Raw genomic sequence first — 23,226 nt, 5'->3', positions numbered from 1 at the left:
TGCATTCTGATTTGTATTATTTCTTCTTTGTTCCCTGGAATATAATGTGTCTCTCCCCTCCCCAAGTATTTTAGATGTTCTGTTTCTGGCTTGAAGTAATTTGATGGTTATGTTCCTTGTTGTAGTTTTGTTCATTTTTCTCATTCCTTGAGATCTTGGGTCAGAAAATTTGAAGTTTTCAGAAAAACCACCACCTCTTACGTTATTTCCATTTCCCCCTGCATAGACACATATCTCAACCATTATTTCTTCCAGGGTTTCAATTACACACACATTAGACCACCTTAGGCTGTCTCAGTGCTTACCGATGCTTTGTATTACATTTTGGATAGTTTCTGTTTTAAAATTTTCATTGATTTTCCTCCTGATAGATGCATGAATCCAACCTAGTGTATTTCTCAAAATCAAACCAAATGGATTTGGGTCTTATTGATGTGTCTTCTCACTTGTTGGATATAGAGGGATATTGTTTAAACTTCTCTCTGGTGCTGACTTTATGTAGATTTCAACTGGCAGAGTTTTTCTCTTCATGAGGGTCATATTTTCCTCTTTCGTTGCATGTCTAGCATTTTTCAAAAGTATTAAATTCCAGATATTTAGATGCCAAAATTCTTGTATTCCTATAAACATTTTTAGCTCAACTCTGAAATGCTGTCAAAATTTGTTAGACAGGATCACAGCAATGTTTGTTTAAGGGCTCATTTTTTCCAACGTGCAGAAGTAAAACAAAACAAAACAAAACAAAACAAAAACTTTTGGTGCACTCTACCCAATGCCCCAGCAGTTACGGCTCTTGGAAACAGAACCTATTCCTGATCCCTTATGATATCAAAGATTGTTCTCTCTCATCTTGTTGGGTGCTTCTTTGCCCAACTGTGGTAGCTGTCTTGTGTTTTTTGTTAGCTCCGACGCCCAGTCTCCTGCCTTCGTCTTGGTCTAGCTGACTGTTGTGGCCATTTGGGGAGAGATCCAGTGAGTGGAAGAGGAGTCTCTTGCTCTCTCTCTCCCCCTCTCTTTTTCCCTTTTAAATAAATAAAGATGGGGTCCCCTTGGGTTATCTTTCTGGTTTACCTTCCCCCTATTTCAGACTCTTGAAATTTCGTTCCTTTACTCAAGCTCCATAGTCTCCACTGAGGGACATCACTTAGGTTGGCTTGGAATTCTTCTCCCTGCACCATGACCTGGATATTCTTTCTGTGTAGTAAGCTGAGGAAATTATAAGGGATTGGTGCATTTTTTTGTTGTTGTTGTTTTTCTTCCAACGACTCCCTGCCCTTCACTATGTGTATCCAATGAGTTCATCTATTTGGGTTGTTTGTAGTGGGCTGGTAGATCTGATCTCTTTTACTCATTCAGTCTAACACTGGATGTGTTGACCATAACACATTTCAAGTATAAAAAGCTCTTTCAGAGTTCTGGAATATTTGGGAGGGATTAAAAAAGAAAGCTTCAACATGATCAAGACTAGTGATGTAAGACTTCGTGTTATATCTTAATTCATGACTAATAATTCTCTATTAAAAAAGGAAAGAAAATATGCTAGAAATAATGCTGAATATCATGCATTCCCTGTTTCAGGAGTGAAAGGGATTTTCAGACATACAGATGTTCTAACTTTTCTAAGATCTCATAGCTAACCAGAAGCAGATTTGAAATCCAGGATTTGGTCTATAAATGCTCTGTCTTGCATTCTTCAGCTGCCATGCTATGCTATTTTCAGTCTGTCTTCATTATTTGCAGGTTTTGTATTTGTAAATTCAAGTACTTGCTAGAATGTATAATGCAAAAACAAGTATGTAAGGGAGCTTTTATAGTTATGGACACTAATGGATAGTAAAAATGTGATTTTTCCTGGCGTAAAAGCTTCCAGCTGAGATTGAACAACACGACATTTTTCTTTCTTGTTTTCAGCCTTCATTTTGTAGAATGTTTTACATGTTTGTGATTTTGTTGTTAAAATGATTTCAGAGCTCAGTGCTAAAACAGACTCCAAGCATTTCCTATGATGTATGCAGCTTATAAAGGAAAGACCTAAGCTTTGCTCAGGAATGGACTCCTATCTTGTTGACTGTGAGCTAAATATTAATGAGTCAACAATATTATTAAATAAGGTGTCATGCAACAGAGAAAATGAGGTGATTCTTTTGGTTGTTTAACTCATCTATGAGAATGTCATGTAAGGAGCAGCTATTCCCTTGCTCATTTGAGGGTTGGACGATACATTTTCCTGTCATTCATTTTTTTTTCTCTCTGTTATGGTAGGTTCTCATGCCAGACTTTCCACGAAGCACACAAACTTTGAGGAGAAGGTTTATGACGTCTCGATCCGCATCAATGATGAGGGCCGACCACCCATGGAAGGGACTGTCTCTTTACCAGGTACATATTTAACAACAAGTGACTTGGGACAGTTTGAAAAGATTCTTGTCTTTGACATGGGATTCTGCAACTAGTCACTAGTTCAACCAAATACTGTTCTGCTTTTCAGTTACTTTCTGTTCATGCGTGGAAGGAAGGTGTTTCCGTCCAGCCGGTAGACAGTCAGGGATACCCACGTTGGGCATGGCAGTCGTTGTACTCCTGACCACCTTTCTGATCATTGGTGAGTACAGTTTCTCACATTTCAGGATTTCTGTCTTGAGTTTGTCTGGTGGCTGCTCACATATTAACTCAGGAACTAACCACCATCAAGCTTTCCTAGTTGGAAGATAGTGTGTTAGTACCACCCTCTATCACTGCTTTAATTAATTTAGGAAACAGTATGGGGTTTGGAGTATAAAGTATTTTATTTAATGCCTGGTTACCAAACTTTCATCATAATGTGCCCCTGCTATGTGTCAGGCACAATGCTTACCCAAGAATTAAAAATAAGTATTCCTTTCATTCATGAGCACCAAGTGAAGGAGTATTCAGTCTCATCTTTCTCCTGTGAATGAAAAAGTTTGATTATTCTAAGTATCCCTGATTGTTCTCTGCATCTGATTTTTTTTTCCTCTAACCTGTCCATTTGAACTCCTGCTTATGGGTCTGTGAGGGATTTCTTTCCTTTTATCCTTCAGTATAAATTTCTTATGACTGTTATATATGTTTCAGACCAATGGAGCTGGCTGTGCCACTCTGGCTTTTCTTACTGTGTTTGTCCTCCCATTTTAAAATGATGAATTTCTGCACAAAGGAATATTTTTCTTATAATTGGATTCTATACTCTTATCCCTATTATAGATTGGGTGAATTTGGGGGTATATATAGAGAGATAGAAACAATAATACTTTAACCCTACCCCAGCCTTTTCAAAGTAGGGGAAAATTATCTCAAGATGCTGAATGAGTTTTGAGCAAAGTCTACAATGATTCTTCCTGTAAATGTATTCATTTCTACAAAAAAAAAAAGTCTTTCAAATGATCTGAAGAACTCTCTTTTTCATATTTGGCCCTGATTGACAGTCAGGTACACATTTCGTACTGAGTTGGGAAAACTCGTAAGACTTCAGGATTCTACTCAACAGCATAGGTTGGACCCCCAAAGAAACCATCAAGGAAAATGTATATTTGGTGTGAATGAAATGAAAGTAGGTCATAGGAAAGGGAGCAGCAGTATTTTTTGAGTGTGTACCAACTTCAGGAACTCTGTAAAATTTTATTGTACTCAGACCAAGTCATCTGCCAGGTTAGGAATGATTTAGAACTTGATGCACACTCCTACTTGGAAGTGGTAAGCTTACTTATCCAAAAGGCCAATGTCTAAGTTCCTCATTCATTAATGCAATGGAACTTACTTAACTACAAAATGGTAACATAGTCATTTTTTTTAACCAAGATACTACTTTATGAATGAATATGACAGTATATTTTAAGATTTTGTCAATTTAACTCTGGGTTCTCTCTTTTAGGGATCATTTTAGCAGTTGTGTTTATCCGTATAAAGAAGAATAAGAACAAAAATAATGTTGAAGATACTCAGGCACCTGAAGCCACACCTTTGAGGAGCTGAATTTGAAAGGATATTTAAGCTTATTTAACCAAGAACAATAACAAAGCCATTAGTCTCATAACTTTACTTTCCATCCAGGAGGCACACTATTTTTTTTTTTTACAGATATTCCCTCTTATCATTCAATAGTTTATTACTTAAATATTTCATGGACCATAAACATTAGGAATATTTTCCCTTTCCCTCTTCTGCAAAGCTTTATCTACATACTCAAAAACAGCAAGGTATGTACTTTCCTCCTTTGGAGAAAGATGGGCAGATTAAATATTTTGTACATCTCCAAAAGACTTAAGCACAATGACTCAAAAAATACTGGAATCATCGTTTTTATAACATCTCTATTCACAATAGCAAAACATGGAATCAACCAAGGTGCTCATCATCCAATGAGATGTTAAAGAAAACATGAACACATAATGGAATAGTCAATGGAACATTATACAGACATATACAAAACAGAATGTTATTCAGCAATAAAAAGGATAGGATTCTGTGACTATATATTATTAATGATTTTGTGACTATTTTAAAATTTAGTTCATGTGAGTGAAGTTGAACACTTTGATTGTTGTTTATATTCCTTACCAACTTTTCTGATGGACTATGGTGTTGTTTTTTTATTTGTTGAACTCTTCATTTGATAGTACCACTAAGCCCTGACTATGACATAAAATAAAAATGTTATCTCGAAAATTGTGAAGTTGGAGCAACATAACTCCCCAGGAAGGGTAGGCCTGGCTAGGCCCCAGGCCCTTGTGGCCTGGGTGCTTTTTGCTTTAACACAAGTGTGGACAGCTGGGCTGCATAATTCTCCAGGGGAAGGGAGGCCCTGGGTGACCCGGGTGTCAATGGTACCAGGTGAATCCCTCAGGCCACCATGCAGTGCACTCTGGGGACTTGGTGTGTGGGCTTACATGGGGTCTGATGGACGGTGCAATTTGGGGTGAGCATGAACCTGAGGGTTCATGTCCTGGTGAGGAATGACTACTGAGGGACTTCCATAGACAAGGCCACTATATTTGTAGGTAAGTGAAGGGGCTGAGACAGAGCTGTTTGAAGAGAGAGGAAAGGACTTTAAAGGGTTAGACCAAATCACCAGCAGGAGTGGGAGACCTGGGCTGGGGTATTTAGCATTGATCACCATAAAACACCACTCATTGGCATACACTAAATCTAGGGCTGAGGGCTTATCTGGTAGTGTTATATCACAGTACCCACCAGTGAGATTCAGAACACGGGTTGGGTAATGCTGGCCCATGATACTAATCAACATGCGAGAGAATCAGTCTAGGGGCAGAATTTGTATATGTGGGTTCACCTCTGTGCAACTGTAATCTCCGCTGCCATGTGAAAGATCCATGGCTGGGAACAGCCCTGGTTGGAGAGCTAAGGGGATGTCCCAGCTAGGCTGGGGTTCCCACTGCTGAGCATGAGAGCTGGACTGATGGCAGTGGGCTGGGCTGGACAGGGCTGCAGCCTTCCTTCATGTGAGTGTGGATTGGGTCTGGGGAGTGCCAGATTGGGACAGATTCCAGCACCCCTTGGTACTCATGAGAGCCAGGGTGGGTGTAGATTGGGCTGGGCTAGGTATTGGCTCCTGATGAACCATGTGGGCATTGTCTTGGCATGGAGCAGGAGTGGCTGGGCTGTAATGCCCAGGAGTAACAACCAGAACGGGTGTGGTCCAGCTGGGCAAAGACATTGTTCTTGTCAGGACAAGAGGTAGACTAAGTCATACTCGGCCAAGGACCATCAGGGTGCGTGATATCTACTGTGGAAAGAGACCTAATAGAGGAACTTGGGGAACTCCCTTGTCAGGATGCAGTCCCTGCAGGTAAGTGCAAGAACCAAGGCAAGGAGTGGCCCATACCAGGCCTGGTTATTATACCCACCAGCACACATGTGGCTCAGTCCGGGTCTGGGCCAGGCTGGGTCAGCTTTTAACATGCACTGGCAGATCTGAGAACCAGAATGGGGTACAGCATGGGTCAGGTTGTACCACAATACCAGCCACTCAACATTAGGGCTGGGACTGGGGGCTGGCTGGGCCGGGCTAGCCTGTAGCACCCACAAGCAGGAGCTGGAACTGGGAGCTGGTTGGATCAAGCTAAGCTGCAGCACTTACTGATGGATGTTGAGGTGAGGGGAGTCATGCCAGCCTAGGTACATGGGGTGCTGGATCCATGAGCCTCAGGGCTGGGTGTTATAGCAGCTTCCAGGTCACCTAGCCCAGGTTGTTGGGTCTGCCTGTGTGGTCAGTACCAAGTCCATGAGCCCTTGCAGTGGAGAGTCCAGTGGGACCCAGGTCTCCTGGCCTGGCCTGGGTCCTGGGCCTGCCTGTGCGGTGGGTACCAGGTCCATGAGCCCTAGGGGCAAGGGACCTGGCAGGCCTGGGTTGACAGGGGTCTTTGGGCACACCTGCAAGGACTGGCCTTACTCAGTGAACAGCTGAACAGCTGGCCCTAGTGCACAAAGAGGATAGAGCAGACCATTGGCAACTACAGGGGACATTTAATACCATAGCAGAGAAGGAGAATAGAACAAACTGAACAACTACCCCAGCCAAATGATGACAGCAAAAATCTGGATGAATGAAACCCATAAGGTTGACTGTGTCAGCCAATGGACTTTGGAAGGGTTTCCTCATCCTTGGATCAGTGAATTCGACAGCATGTCAGAACTATTGAAACCACTGAGCAGAACCCCCAAACCATGCACCGCATTGGAACCCTGGGTTGTTATTATATGACCATTCCCCATCACCAGGTACTGGGACAGTTGTGGGCCTGAGTATGGCTTCTCTCCTTATCTCCTCCCTCCCCCCAGAAACAGGTAGAAGAAATAGAAAAATTGGAAGCAATGTTCATACCCACTTTTCCCTGATCCTTGTTCCCATTCTGATCAACTATGTGAGCATCATCCAAAAAGCAAAATTTAAAAATTTAAAAAAACAAATTTTTAAAAATTGTGAAGTCTTACATTAAGGCAAATATAGGATATCTGATCTTTGGGGATGAACTCATTTCCCTTAGCATAATGGTTTCCAGTTGGGCCTATTTGGCCATGAAGAAATGTATTTCGTTTTTAAAAACTAGCTGAGTAGTATTCCATAGAGTAGATGAATCACAGTTTCCGTATCCAGTCATCTGCTGAAGGGCATTTTGATTGCTTCCATGTTTTTGAGATTATTTATTGTGCTGCGATGAACATAGGGGTGCATAAATTATACCTATAAGTTGTATCTTTTTGCACTTCCTAGCTGTCTGTACTCCACGCAATAAGATCTTGTCATATAACCTATTAATCGATAATTCATGAGAGACTGATGCATATGATCACCTGAGATTGTTAATATCCCTCTTATCATTGTTATTATTATTACCTATGGGTAACGATGATCTAGTCTGTACTGTACTCCCATTTGAACCACACGGGTCATACGCTAGCATTAATTTCTGCAGAAAGATATTGGACACTCTGTGCCACCCTAGTGTCACATTGATACTCCTGCTATGAGTTTGACAACACCATGGAGATGAAGACTCACTATCATTTTATTTGAATTTTTTCTTTCTTTTTTCCTTCTCAACCTGTGGTGAACTGTACCTAAGGGGAGGTATAATGAAAGTGCAGTGGAGATACATATGTCCATAAGCATAAACAGAGAGAATGGTCTCACAGCAAAATGACAGATAAGCGCCTACATTGTTGGGAGACACCTCAATGGCAGTACGATGGACTTCTGAGGGCACCTGAAAGACTCCTATTAAAAAACTGAAGAGGACAACAATTGGGATTGAGGTGGGGAGTGAGAGGGGAAACCCCAATACCTACTAAACTCTGTCATAAAAATTTTTTTTTTAAATTATAAAGTCAAAAATAAAAGACCACAGAGAGCAATCATCTTACTCCAATTACAATGGGTGTTATAAAAAAGACAAAACATAAGTACCAGTAAGGCTATGAAGAAAAGGGTACCCTTACATTCTGTTGGCCAGGTTGCAAATGTGGCATCTAGACAATCAAATATTATTCAACACTAGAAAATAATGAAATCTTGCTATTTGCAGAAAAAAATGAGTAGAGAGGGAGATCATTACTTTAAGTGAAATAAGTCAGACATAGACAAATACTGTCAAAATTAAGGTAAATCAGTTTGGAAACCAGTGCTGTGATGCAGCAAGTTAACCCACTGCCTGCAACATTGGCATCCCACCTGGGCACCTGACCAAGTTCAACTGCTCTGTTTCTGATCCAGTTCCTGCTAATATTTCTGGAAACACAGTGGAAAATGCCCCAAGTCCCTGATGCCCTTCCAACCACATGGAAGATCCGTATGGAATTCCTGGTGCCAACTATCTCTTAGAGCGATTCTCAATGGATTATCAAAGAAAGTGAAAGTGGGGACTAGGTCTAAAGAATCTTACAGCAAGCAAAAACAGTTAGGCCATATAGGTTTCCTAAGCCTTGCTTAATTTACAAGTAGAAGCAAAACTTGATACTTCTTGTAAATGCCTATATTGAAGAAAAACAGAACTTAAGTGTAACCAACAAAGTGATCAACAGACAACTTTCCAATGGTATAGACTGGATGAAACTGCAACCTTTGAAATTTAAGCTTTGTCTTACTTTAAGTTCATCCTATAATGGCCTTGTGTTCTTTTCATGGAACTCCTGAACCATGTCTGAATTGAAGCTGGTGACTCATGAAATCATTACACAAACAAGCTTTTAAAATTTTGATTATGCATCAATTTATTTTTTAACAGGATACATGTTGTAATTACCTAGATGGGCTTCTAAAAAAATAGTTCAGGGCCTCACTCCCAATTAGATTAAAACCTCTAGGTGTGAGTCTCTGGCCTTAGTACTTCTTTTTTAAAGGTTTATTTATTTTTATTGGAAAGGCAGATTTACAGAGAGAAGAGATAGAGAACTCTTCCAATTCCTAGTTGACTCCACAAATGGCTGCAACAGCTGGAGCTGGGCCAATACAAAGCAAGGATCCAGGAGCTTCCTTTGGGTCTCCCACATAGATGCAGGGTCCCAGGCATTTCCGCCACCCTCTGTTGCTCTCCCAGGGCCTTAGCAGGAAGCTGGATCAGAAGCGAAACAATCATGAAAAGAACTAGTGCCCATTAGGGATGCTGGCACCAAAGGCAATGCTTAATCTTGCTATGTTTTGGCTCCGCCCATCTCTCTCTCTCTCTCTCTCCCCTCCCCCCTCCCCTCCCCTCCTCTTCTCTCCTCTCCTCTCCTCTCCCTCCCCCCATCTCTCTTTCCCTCTCTCAATCTATTCTCCAAAGCTATGTACCTCCTTGGCATATATAACCCTAACCAGTGTGGCTTACATGCCAACTGTGACCTACAACTCAGTGAGGTGAGCCACGTGCTATACAGTCTTTCCCTGGCCCAAGGGAACCATCTGGGAAGAGTGGCCCGAGTCACAGCGCACCACATCCAGACCTGCCACTAACCTGAGGGGAGAGGAGTTGGTTCTTGCCTGCAGGAGGCAGCTCCCTTTGAAAAATACCAAACAAGAAGTGCAAAGTCTCATTTTTTCATTATAGCTGCAGCTTTCCAAAGTACAAACAGGTGTATGTGTTAAGGGACCTACAGTACAGGTGTTTGGAGGATGAATGTGCAAAATCACACTGACAAAGTAAAAAGACTGCTTGTAATGCAATTATTTTGCACCTCAATGATTTTTCATGTTTTTATTCTTATATACCAGCATCCTGCAGGCTTCTTTGGATGTTTCGAAATGACACCCCAAACCACCAGATATGTGATGGTCCCCTGTATGCTATGTAGGCCTTCAGACAAAGAAAATGGCTTCCCCATATGGTGGGCAATTCTAAAGGTTAGGGGCTGCTTTACAAAACACATATAATAGTGTGGATGACTAAAGTGCAGGTCATCTTTTAGGTCACCATATGGAATCTGTCTCCTAAAAATTATTGGTTTCTTTGGACAGAAACCAATTTCCCCTCCTGCATGCCACATATAACTCGCCCTGGGGCTGAACTGGTCATGTGGGGAATGAGGTGAGAGAAGATAGGGCAGAGTGCAGAACAAGTGCCCATCTGATTGAGAGAAGGCATTCTCATTTTTTCCATTGCTACAACAGGGCTGATGTGCCAATCCAGGATTTGAAGCATGCATTTGGAAGAAGGCCAGTGTATGCACATGAGAAGTGGGAGTAAAAATAGCATATGTGTTTACCTAGCTTTTTCAGTTACTCTTTAATCAAACCAAGGACTTTGGGAGAAGCAGGGCCTATTTCTGGCTGCAGAAGACAACACTGGATTCTTTGGCTTCTGACCAAGAAAAGATCCTAAAGGCAGAACATCCCAGGGATCAACTCAGGCACTGCTCAAGTGGACACAGCTTGCAGTGGACCCAAGGAGCCAGGGGAAAGGTCTCTACATGGCCAGATCATCAGTAGGGCAATAGGAGGACAGCTGCAGTTTATCCCCAAGCCCTGCCTTTTGCAGTGGAATCCCAGATGGGATTCCTGCAACCCATGAAGGGAGATATACAAGCACACATGGCCTGATGGGTAATCCCTAAAGATTGTGCCGAATGTTGGCACATAGGTAAGGTGTCCATGGGCTTTACCCTCTCGGTTCAGCTTTTCCCCTGGAGGATATGCAGTTCTTCGGGCAAGTCCATGGGGAAAACATTGCTTGAGTCCAGGCAGGCACTGAAGTGCTTTCTAAGAAGTTCACTTATAGGTCAATCTGACCTTCTAAGAACGAGAAATCATGATGGAATTTGGCCTGGAAGAGACTGACAGGAGGGCACAGAAATAGGAGGAGGGTCCAAAGGAAAGCTCTGAATGATCAGGGAGGAAGACAGCTGATGAGAGGAGTCTCCAGCCATCATCCACTTCTGAGAAAGTCTGAGGTAAGCGTTGCATAGCTCAGAGCAGAGATCATCAGATGCAGGACACTAGGCAGGGAGGAAAACATCCAACTACAGCACTCACTGCTCAGCCACAGCCGGAGGGCAGATCCTGTGACTCAGAGAGTGCAGGAGGAACAGCCTGCCCATCAGCCAGTGTGCTGTCCAGCAGCCCCCAGCACCCATGACTGTCATGGCTGGTTTACACCTTTGTTTTTTGCATCTGCTATTTACAGAGGTTCATTAGAACCAGCTACTGAATTTGCCACTAGGAACAGAGGTCCCAATAACTCGTAAACATATAGTATTTACAGTGTACCTGGCTCTAAAAGCTTAACAGTAGGGCAAGTCAAAGAATCCTTGCAACAATTACATGAGGCAGAGGCAGTTATCATGTTTGCTGCTCAGAAGAGAAATTGCCACCTAAAAGGGTTACATATGTGCCTGTTCAAGGTCATGAGCTGGATAAGTGACCCTGGCCCTCTTACCCTAAAGACTAGATCCAACGTGATCATATTTCATCTCATCTGACAGGGCATGATTTTATCATTTTAAGAGTGATGTTAGTTAACTTCAACATGCCACCGTGAAACTGTATTCTCAGATGTGACAGTACACTGGAATGTGTATCAACAGTTATCCGAAGCACCATGGCTGTTCTTGAGGAGCACACATCTGAGAAAGGTGAGACAGACCCAGAAAACTGCCATGCTGCATGGAAAGAATCCAGCAGCACTCAGGAGCAGCAAAAGGATTGCTGCAGTGGCCAGCAAAAAATAATGTCAGGAGAATCAAGATGGTGGAATAGGGTAAAGGCACGTTTAAATGGACAGAGAAACATTTAATCAGGATGAAGCAGACAGGACACATTCAGGAAATAGGGGAGGACAGAACAACAGCATAGGGGTACCTGGAGACTGACAGCACAGGAAAGCAGCGGGCACAGCAGTGTGGTGTTGCAGTGACTGATACTCCAGCAACATTCAGCTAGCAGCGATCTGAACTCCACTAGCAGCCAGAACGCCACCAGCAACCAGATGGGAAGGGACTTTCATTGGGAGCTTGGGAGGTGAATTCAGACAAAGAACTGTCCGTTCAGCTGGTCCGTTTGATTTGACACAGAGCAAAGACAGAGCAGCAGATCACAGTTGGGCAATGAAAGAACAGGGTGGGTTTCACAGCCCAGTCATCCCCTAGAGCCGAATTGGGAGCCATTTGGCGTAAGGAGGAAAGGGAGAGGAAAATGACTGAGCATGCTCTGAGAGGGAGTGAGTTCATTTCCGGCTCAGTAAATGCAAAGACATGGCATTCTATGGGTTCCACCCGGGGAGGTCTGGGTAGCCTTCCAAGCAGACAGCCAGCAGATCAACAACTGTAGTGATGGTGCACAAGCGCCATTTTGCACACTGTGGCAATAGCTTTGGGATTGCAGGGGACAACATTGAATTGTGCATATGCTGAGTTTGCTGAGTTTGTGAGAACTCACTGAACTCAGCAAATTGCACTGGTCCAGCAGGAAAATAATACCGACTGTGTCATCACGCCAGTCAAAATAGGTCCGTGTGGCACCCAGACTTAACGTCCAACAGGTTCCAACAAGATCAGACCCACCAACAACCTAACTAGATAGGACACTTGGTGTCTCCCTAATCCTGGGACCTACTCCAACTGGAAGTGGGAGAAAAATTACAAGAGACAATGGTGCAGCCTCAGCACGGTATCACAGGAGGAGGAGAGTGGTGAGCCAAGAGCTGGGGCTGTGGAGAACATGGTGGAAATCTGACATAAGAACCCAGACCTGGAACTAACTGGAGGTGGTGGCACAAGTGACTGCAAGCAAAAAGTTGTGTACCAACTGCAATAAGTAAAATCACATTGTAGACCTGTGAGTGACACAGCTTAGAAACCTGCCCCACAGAGAACAATCTGATAACTACCAATATAATTATCAAGAGCAAAAGAAGAGACAAAGGCACAATGAATATTACCAAAAACTCTCCTGCAAAAGAGCAAACCCCTATGCCAACCTCAGAGTTCACTGAGGAAGACATTGAGAAAATGGGGGACACCAGAATCTATAAGACTCATTTTAAAGATTCTGATGAAAAATGAGAAGCTCATGCAAGAGTTCAAAGAATTTAAGGAAGCAGTAAAGCAAATCAAGGCTGATATATCAGAAATTAAGAACACAGTAGAGCAAATTAAAAGCACACTGGAATGTCTCTAAAATAGAATGAAGAAGGCAGAAGAAAGAATCTCAGAATTGGAAGATATTTCCTGTCATCAGGGGGAAAGCAAACAAAAAGCTGGAAGCAGAGTTGGATCAGGCCAAAAAAAAACCAAACAATTCAAGAAGTGAAAGACACTATTAAGAAGCCAAATATAAGAGTTATGGGAGTCCTAGAAGGTGCAGAAAGAGAAGCTGAGTTAGCAAATGTATTTAAAGAAACAATCAAGGAAAATTTCCCTAATCTGGAGAAATAATTGGGAAACAAGATCCAGGAGGGACACAGAACTCCAGACAGGCTTGATCAAAAGTGATCTTCACCAAGACACATGATCATCAAGCTCTGTTCAATCGAACATAAGGAAAAGATTCTTAAATGCGCACATGAAAAACATCAATTGACATATAAAGGCAGGCCAATTAAACTCACAGGAGATCTCTCATAGGAAACTCTACAGGCAAGAAGAGAATGGAATGACATATTCCAGATTCTAAAGGAAAACAATTCTTGGCCTAGGATAACATATCAGCAAAGCTTTCTTTTGTCTTTGAAAATGAAATAAAATTCTTCCACAGTCAAGAAAAGCTAAAAGAATTTGCCTCTATCAAACCTGCCCTACAAATGATACTTCAAGATGTTCTCTTGACAGAGAAGAGGAATAGCACCTACCAAAACCAAAGGCAAACGGGAAGAACATCCCAGTACAATGACAACAGAAGACTAACCCAATGAACAACCCATTCCTAAAATGACAGGACCAATGTACCACCCATAATATTAACCCTGAATGTAAATGGCTTAAGCTCAACCAAATATCATAGATTGGTAGACTGGATTAGAAAACAAACCCCATCTGTTTATTGTCTGGAGGAGACACATTTCACTAGCAAAGATCAGCGGAAACTATATCACATGGGTTTGTTGTTTTCTCTTGGTTTCATCTCTTCAAAACATTTTCTTCTGATTAAATCATTCAATGACTCGTAGATCATGCAGTGGCATCATTTTCTTCAAGAACGTTCTTGATTTTCATTTCTTCAGCTACATGTTAGTCGTTTATTAACATGTTATTTAACTTCTTGGTGTTGTTAATTTCTTTTTTCTTCCTGATGTTGATTTTTTTTTTAAAGATTTATTTTTTATTATTTTTTCATTGGAAAGGCGGATGTACAGAGAGGAGAGACAGAGAGGAAGATCTTCCCTCCGATGATTCACTCCCCAAGTGAGCGCAACGGGCCGATACTATGCCGATCCGAAGCCAGGAGCCTCTTCCGGGTCTCCCACGCGGGTGCAGGTTCCCAAAGCCTTGGGCCGTCCTCGACTGCTTTCCCGGGCCACAGGCAGGGAGCTGGAAGGGAAGCGGGGCTGCTGGGATTAGAACCGGCGCCCATATGGGATCCCGGGCGTGCAAGGCGAGGACCTTTAACCACTTGCGCCACTGCGCCGGGCCCCTGATGTTGATTTTGTTTTGTGGCTTTTCATTTAAGGGAATGTATAGTAGCTGTGTAAAGGAGACTGTCATATCTAGTAACATGTCATTTAACTTCATGGCATTGTAAATTTCTATTTTTCTCTTTATTGTTGATTTTGTATCATGACTTTTCATTTAAGGGGATGTACAGTAGCTGTGAAATGGAGACTAACATCCAGATGTGAGGATGCAGTGTAGTGTGCATTTCTGCTTCCAGACAAAGACAGACTTACAATGAAACTGTTTACTATATCTTGACAATAGGATTCTGGACTCTCTGCCATTGTCCATGCCTGCAATGATGGACATATGACTGAGTATGAAGATCTATGTTAGTAATGATACTAGTTGGGGGGCAGGGAATTGAGGAGGGATAAGGGAATATGGAACTGTATCATAAAATGATAATAATAATAAAATAGCAATAATAAAAATAAATCATGTCTGCCTGAGGCATGAAGGTTTCTTCAGAGGAGGTTAAAGCGGAGGAGTTTCAGTATTGTTTGCTTGGTAATGTTGACACTAATATGCCTATAATAGAAGCTTCCATTTTTGTGGGCTTATCACGTGCTAGGCATTGGGTTAAGAGCATTTTGTGCAGTACCCTGCTTGAATCCCACTTAAACCACCAGAAGATTCTCTTATTAGACCCATTTCATAAGAGAGGAACCAGAGGCTGAAGAGGTTTACTGAGTTACCGCATGATACATATATAGCACATAACACAGCCAGGGCCAGAATCCCTGGCAGTGCGGCTCTCAGGTTTCAGGTGTTAACTATGATGCTTGTCCACCTGCCTAAAGGGAGTTTGTAACAAGGCATGGTCAACCAAAGTCATCCTCGTCACTCAATTGCCTATTTTCTGAGAGATGCCTGAGTGAGGGCTGAACATGGCCAAACACAAGCATGGAAGAATGACCTGTGCAGACTCAGCTTGTGCTGAATTGGCTCTGGAAGTATTCCTTTAAGTGTAGAATCTCTGAGTCATTTCAACCACTGAAAGATCTCCATGGATGTGCAAGGGGATTATGGAATATGCCGGAGTCCAGCTCCAGCTGAGTTCAGAACTCAAGAAGGGTGCGTGGATGAGGCACAAAGAGGAAAGAAATGGACCAGTACTATTTCATGATCATAATAGACAATGGCGGGAAAGCTGTCTGCTTTATTTATACAGAAACAGTCAAACTCTGGCCCAGACTTTTTACATCATGGTCAAGTAGGTGCTTCTAAGGATAATTCTGCCATTTTTTTCACCTAAAAAAAAAAAAATAGAAGTTCCTGCTACAATTCTTATTCTACAACTTAATCTTATATCACAAAGAAAAGAATTACCTAAAGATCAAGGAAAGAATGAAACCCTAAATATAGGTCCCTTGATTAGCATAAGGTCAATGGGGACAGCCAAGACAGTATGAATAATAGAGGGCCCTTTTGCAGGAATTATTGACATTAACCTCCAAGCTCACATTGAGTAAAAGGCCAGCTCCACAGTAGCAAACAATGCCTGAATGGATTAGAATTCTTCCGCAGGATGGTCTGGTGTCCACAGAAAGGAAGGTGGAGCTGCATTCAGGTGGTTGTAGAGACATCCACTGGGCCCTGCCACACAGTGGGAAGTTTCTTGCGACCCTGTCTGCAATGGAACAATACTCTTCACACCTTCATGTCCCATCCACTGCATGGACCCCAACAGGAATTAGTGGGTTGAGCATCAAATGTTGAAAGACTGAAACTAACCTTGGGTCTCTGCAAACCTGCTTGATCTGGTCCCACTCTTTCTTCTTGACCTCGTCTCCTGCCTCCTGTTCCTTGCTCTCCAAGCTTTCAGCTTCCCAGCCCTCTGCTGTTTCCTTGCAGAGGTCAAGTTTCTTCCACTTGTCTTTACTCATGCTTTTTTCTGTAATGTTCTTCTACTTTAGCCCCTTTTGCCTTTTCTCTTCCTTTAGGTCTCAGTGTAAATGTCGCCTCTTCTGAGACATTCTGTCTGTAATCCTTTGTCATTTCCCTCTGGGTATCTTTCATCATATTCAATTATGTCCTTAATCAGTTTGCATCTGTAGGGGCAGGAACCTCTTTAGAAGAGAATGTGGTGCCCAATTTTGAATGAACAAATCCCTTAGTATAGAATTCGGGTTAAGATGTACACTTCACACAGAAAATGATGAAATGCCCAACTAGTCAAAGCATGGGGACACTGGTGAGTGCTGAAACTGCCAAGAAGGTGGAAGACATGACCATGGTGAGCAGACTCCAGAGGCAGAAATGGCAGTGGAGGAGGCACCAGTCCATGGTGATCAGGAATGAGTCTTCTGTTTTCTGCACGCTCTAGGTTGAGCCTTTTCCTAGCCTGTGGACCCTCCCTCTGCTGCTTGGAAAATGTGGCTCAGACTGTGATGACCAGTTGATCATCCATCTCTCTCCAGCAGGCTCTGGTGAGCTCCCTTGGGGGGACCACACACGATACTTAGACTGAACTCTTGGCTAGCCCTTCAGCCTGGGAATCGGGATGTTTTGGGGGAAACTATTGTGGATGCTGTCTGCACTTTTACTTTGTCCCACTGCTGAAGAGGTCCCCAGAGACTATAGAGACTCTCATCTGGCCTTGCTTTTGGAATCCCTTCAAGGTTTTTTAGAAATAGATGCAGACCCGCAGACCCCACCAATTACAGTGTGTTCTGTCAGCTAATCCTGTGTTGTTTCTCACAGAGATATAATTGAACACATATTTTAAAATGAAGTCATCCAGTGCTCTTTTCAAAATTTTATTTGTTCTTTTTTTTTTTAAATTAACTGTTTGAAAGGGCCAAGGCAAAGCTAGGAGCTAGGTCTTTCATGTGAGTGGCAGGGACCCATGTGGTGGAGCCTCATCAGGATCATATTAGCAAGAAACTGTATTACAAGTGGGTCTGGGACCTGAACTCAAGAACCCAAACCACTGCTCTCTGAGGCACCATGCAACGTGAAACCCCAGCACATCATTTGAATCTTCCCTCAAGTATGCACTTACACGATTTGAGTTACATGAATTTGCATACCGAAAATTTTGAAGGTGAATATAGGTCAAGACTAGATTTCATTTTACACATGTTCTGATCATATCTCCAGGGAAGATCAAGTCTTTTTGTTAACAATGATTCCAGTTTTGCTTCCTCTCCTCAACCCTTTCCTGCACACACACTCTAAAATCCTGGCGGGCATGAAGACATGTCTTATTATCAGGGATTCTTAGAGGCCAGGAAGGAACTTCAACCAGCAACTTAGTAAATACTGAATTAAAGTGAAAAGTTCCAGCACCTTCTGGAAGTTCAACTGTCTGCTGCTCTTAGCAGACTGAATTGCCTCAATTCATCTGAGCCCAAAGTTCTTGCTTGTTGATCATAAAACCTACAATCCATGTGCTACTTTTCTGTGACTCTCAAGATTAAGAGATTTCTGATCTTTAACTAATCTACAACTTAGAGAATCCTCTGCTTACCTAAAATCAAACATGATTGAACAAAAGTAAAGTGAATGAACTAAAAACAACTGCCACAGTGAAATAACTATTTAAAAACCTAAGCAAAACACTTTACTGCAAACTTGAACATCTTAGAAATTTCTAGCTCTTTTACAATTTGAAGGGAATATTAATTACCACATTCTGGCCAAGAACAGCACCATGTGATAGGCTATGAATGAAGTCGTTTGAGTCTGTGTTTTCTGGAATCTTGCCTTGAATGTTTTTCCTCCTTGATATATGTCCAGCTTTTTGAGACCACTCAACATTTGTAACTCCCATGACCTTTTTAAATAAAATTATATCAAATACATGAAGGCAGCACAGAATGCAGAGGACCAGGGCAAGAAGAAAGCATTTGTTGAGGATGTAAAGGCAGTTGCCCTGGTCCATAGTGAGGCTTGCTCTGTTCGTGACAACCTTATCCAAAAGGACATCTCAGTCATTAGGATGAAGTCTTCTCCCTGAACTAGGGTACCCTGAGTTCAGCTAAGGATATTTTTTAGACGCATGCATCATTCACTTAATCCACAAGTAAATGTTTATTCCTAAGAAGCAGACAGAAAGCAGTGGGGCAAATCATGATAGACTTTTACTTGTAATTTTCTCTGCATCAATATTTTTCTCAACAGAACACTTTCAGGTCTTCAGAAGGTATTTTGAATGTTCCCAGACTCCAGGCTCCAGGTTGAAGGACTCTCCCAACACAACAATTACAAAGTGTTTGTCCACCTTAGGCTACTCTTGCCTCTGGATTTTACCACAATTAAAGCTTGATCTTGGGATAAAATGGAGGATATTTTAAGGAAACAGAAGGTATGAAAATCCATCTCTCTGAAGCCAGATCTGTGCAGTTACTGACTTATAAAGGTTGAGAACAACCGGGACAGTCAGTCAGAGGCTGCAGGGTTCAGAAACCATGTTGAAAGTGTCAGCACCCTGGAAAACACCCCAAAATGTTTCAGTCATCAAATTACTCGACTGAAATTGCATTCAGATGGGCAACATCAGGAACAATATCCAAATAATTAAACAGAGAAAAAAGTTGCATTTTGTCTGGGGCTATAGCTTATTTTGCCTCAACTGAAGGGAGAGATGCTGAAGTTGCTCCTGTAAATCTGTCACACCTGCACCCAGATTTTATGGCGCCAATGGCACAGGTGGCACAGAGGGCTCCGTGCCTGTCCAAAAGAGATTTTTGCTCGGCACACACTCTGTGGGTACATGCTCTACAGCAGAGGCTCCTCAGCAAACTCACTTCTATCCTTTTCCCTTTCCTCCTCCTCAGAAGAGGACCGCGAATCTTCTTCGCACAGTTTCTCCAGACTTTCTGTGGTTTGGGGTTCCTTTCCCCTTTTGACCCCGGTTTGGGGTCCCCTCTGTCTTACTCTTGTTTACAGCTCACTTCCCCTTCTTACGGATACTTTTTCAAGCAAGGGTTGCACCTCCTCCACTTGAGGGGATGACAAAGTATTTTTTTTTACCAAGTGCCAGAGGAAAAAAGGTGGCTACAAGGAAAGCAAAGCATGGGGATATGTTGCAGACAGTTACAGCGAACTTCTGCAAGGTCTTAAGCTTAATGTTGGTGCCTTGTGACTAGAGCAGATCTCTGATTCCCTTAATCATCTGTACTTTAACGAGTTCTTGCCCCATGATAAATTTTACTTATGCCCTTGCAAAATATTTAATTCTAAGCTTACCTCCACATTTCCGGGTCCCTCAGATGATCCCTCATGCCCCAGGACAGGGAGAGGGTCTGGGGATGAAATCACTTATGCCCCTACAAACTTTAATTCTACACTTACCTTTGTAGGTCCAGGAGTCCCTCAGATTGTCCCTCATGCCATGCCCCACGTTAGGCACCGTTTGCTCAGGCTAGCAGAGCCAGTAACCTGGACAGGGAGAGAGTCTGGGGATTAAGCACTAACAGGAGACCAGTGATGGATGAAGTCTCTACAAAATCTCTCTTTATTGCTTCTTCACCTTTCCTTATATACTCCCCCCAGCCCCCTCCAATGTCCTAATTTAGCCAGGATATTGGATACAGATGAGTCCAATTAGTCTAGGCGTTTCTAGCCACAAGCCGAGGTCCTGTTCCTGCCCATTCCAATGAGGGCTAATGAACTCCTTAGCCCACAACAGTCTCCCACATGGATGCAGGGTCCCAAGGATTTGGGCCATCCTCAACTGTTTTCCCAGGCCACAAGCAGGGAGGTGGATAGGAAGCAGGACCACTGGGACTCCAATAGGCATCTGTCCGTATGGGATTTTGGCAGATACAAGGTGAGGACTTTAGCCAGCAGGCTACTACACCGGGCTGGTGAGCGTTTTTAACAACCAAGTGATCTCCAGGGGCAGATAATGCTGGCAAGTTGTAGCCTACAGCCTCTAAGACATCCCCAGCTTCAAATATCCAGGCCCTGCCTGAGTTTCCGGCCATGAGTGTGGGCTGGATTCCTGACTTAAACCTCATGAATAGACTCCCAAAGGGATGCTATGTCACTTGTGATAGCAGGCAACAAAAAGGCTGGCGCTTCTGTCATGGGCTGGCTTCTCTGGCTCTCCTATTTACTCATTCGGGAGGAAGCCATCTGTCACATCGTGAGCTACCCTAAGCAGAGCCTCATAAAGGAAAACGCCAGATGGTCTTGGTAAATAGCAAGGACCTAAGGCCAGCCAACAGCCATGTGTACCCAAGGACATTTCTGTAATCTGTTACTATCTTAGGAATCTGCACTTTCATTCATCTCAAGAGGTACACAGCACAGCCATCCTCTCATCTAGCAGCACTGAGTGGGGGCCCTGTGGGCACAGGATGACCCAGAACTCACCCTTGAAGTGATGGCACTCAGAAGGCAGAGGTCTGAAAAGACTGCTCTTCACTGTCCAAATTCATGGCTTTGTCTATTCAGTTAATTGCAAACTAACTTGATTTAAGAGAAAATAATAAGTTGATGAACATCAAAAATGAAATATACATCACATTGAGATCTTTGAAAAACTGGATTGACTTTAAAGTCATTTCCTTTTTTTTAAAGATATACCTGGAGGCTGGGATCATGGCATAGCAAGCTAAGCCACCAACTGTGATGCTGGCATCCCATATGGGTATGGGTTTGAATGCTAGCTGCTCCACAATTCTGATCCAGCTCCCTGTTAATGGCCTGGGAAAAGCAGGGGGCCTGACTGGACCCCTGCACCCACCTGGAAGACCTGGATAAGAACCCTAGCTCCTGGATTCAGTTCCAGCCAAAGGAGCATCTGGGGAGTGAGTCAGCAGATGCAAGCTTTAAATTTGGCCTTTCAAAATAAATAATGGATCTTACAAATAAAAGCTAAACTGATGAAAAACATAACAGGATGGGTTTAACACAGTCATCTAGTCAATGATCATCAAGGACTTCGTGGGAAACATGTTATAAAGACATGGCATGGATTTCAAAAATATGTTGCATTAAATTAAACTTATTTTTAATTTCAGTTTGCACAAACTTCTTGAAATACCCTTCTGACATGGTGTTATGTTATGTTGATTTAGGGATTATTTTGATGCAGCTGTTTTGATCCTGGTGTTTTGACGTTTCACCCAAACAAAATAAATTACCATTTTGTTTTTTAATTGCCAAGTTAGTCAACAGATTTCCAGCTTTATCTACTCTGTTCCTCCTACTGCAAGGAATATAGTGTCTAAGGTTGCATTTTCATCTAGTAGTTATGTGGCACAAGACAGAATTATTTCATCTCTTTATACCTGAGGTTTTTCTTACTTATAAAAAGATCAAATAATGTTATTTTTGTAGATTCAATGAAATGACATTAAGTGAAATCCTTAGATGATTGGCTGTTACAATGTATTGTCTTACTACTGCTGTTATCAACAACATGTTTATTTGATTAAGACCTGGGAAGATGATTTTCTTAGTAAATTGGAATGTGGAAAATTTATACATAAGAATGATGCCAACGTTGTTTATATTACTGCTTTTCAAACATAGCTACATGTCAAAACTCATAGGGGAACTTCACATTCCTGTGTTGATGGGTCAAGGAGTTCTGAATTTATCCCGCTGGATAGAGGTTGAGAGAAGAATCACAACAAAACTGACAAAAATGCACATCACTATTGTTTTTGAACATCTGACCTCCAGAGACACTTGAATGACTCTTGTGAGAAGGACACTGTGGTGAGCTCTGTGATGCTCAGCCTGTTGCCCAGATGCAACAGGGACCACCAACATGGGGAGAGGAGCGCAGGAGGTGTGGCAGACCTGCAAATTACGAAGCTAGAGGTAAGCACTGGGGGTCAGAAATAGCTGAGACTGTGGGACAGAACTCTTTTTTACAAAGGGAACAACACAAGAAAATCACTTGCAAAATATCCTGTGAAGTTTCCCTTACATCATCACTAAATGTTTTATTCCACATGTATATCAGATGTGAAATCCACAAGTCTTGGCACAGAACACCCCAGGATTTGTAAGTAGAATAATGATCAGAATTTTCATGGAATGGAGGGAAACTGGAGCCCTGACCAACCAAACCATTAAATCTCCTGCAACATTCCACGAAGAATCAAGAAGGTTACAGTCTAGCCACAGGTTGAATAGTTTTTTAGATTCAGCAAATAAAGCTCCCAAATCTTTATAGGATTGCAAAAAACAAACTAATAAAAAAAACCACACTAAGAACTCAGATCACATTCATAATATCCAATATTCAATCAAGGATGCTAAGAAAGAGGAAAATGTGCCCCTTATGTAGGAATCAGTGGAAAACGACCTTGGAATGATAAGCAGAAAGGAACCAGCATATAAGGATGTTAAAACAGCTGCTGTAACTACGTTTTAGTAGGTAAGGGAGAAACTGCGGTGAAGTGTGCATTAGAAGCTAAATGTAAGAATCCAAATAGAAATTACAGGGTGGAAAACACAGCATCTGGTGTTTAAAAGTCCACAGGCTGGTATTCCTAGATAATCGGCCACCACAGACAGTTAATGAACTTTGAGACAGCAAGAGAATCCATTCAACTAAAGCATGGAGCGAACAGAAATTTTAAAATGAGTAGATCAAGAGAACAACGAGACAAACCACAGACTGGGAGAAAATATTTGCAAAACACATTTCCGATAAATAAT

General features: G+C 42.3%; 1 protein-coding gene across 1 annotated transcript in view; it reads left to right on the top strand.

Annotated features, from left to right (window-relative positions):
• The window catches only part of CDH17 (cadherin 17), a 62,594-nt gene extending 58,604 nt beyond the window's left edge, over positions 1–3,990 (top strand). Inside the window, exons 15-17 of the mRNA XM_040995222.1 lie at positions 2,263–2,379; positions 2,489–2,602; positions 3,890–3,990. Of these exons, the coding sequence (XP_040851156.1) occupies positions 2,263–2,379; positions 2,489–2,602; positions 3,890–3,990 (332 nt within the window). The remainder of the gene's footprint in view (positions 1–2,262; positions 2,380–2,488; positions 2,603–3,889) is intronic.
• The last annotated feature ends 19,236 nt before the right edge of the window (positions 3,991–23,226 follow it).

The sequence above is a fragment of the Ochotona curzoniae genome, unplaced genomic scaffold (assembly GCF_017591425.1).
Source record: "Ochotona curzoniae isolate NIBS_2020 unplaced genomic scaffold, NIBS_Ocur_1.0 contig_1071, whole genome shotgun sequence".
Classification (NCBI taxonomy): Eukaryota; Metazoa; Chordata; class Mammalia; order Lagomorpha; family Ochotonidae; genus Ochotona; species Ochotona curzoniae.
The sequence above is the reverse complement of the archived record's forward strand: the minus strand, read 5'-3'. Positions and strand labels throughout refer to the sequence as shown.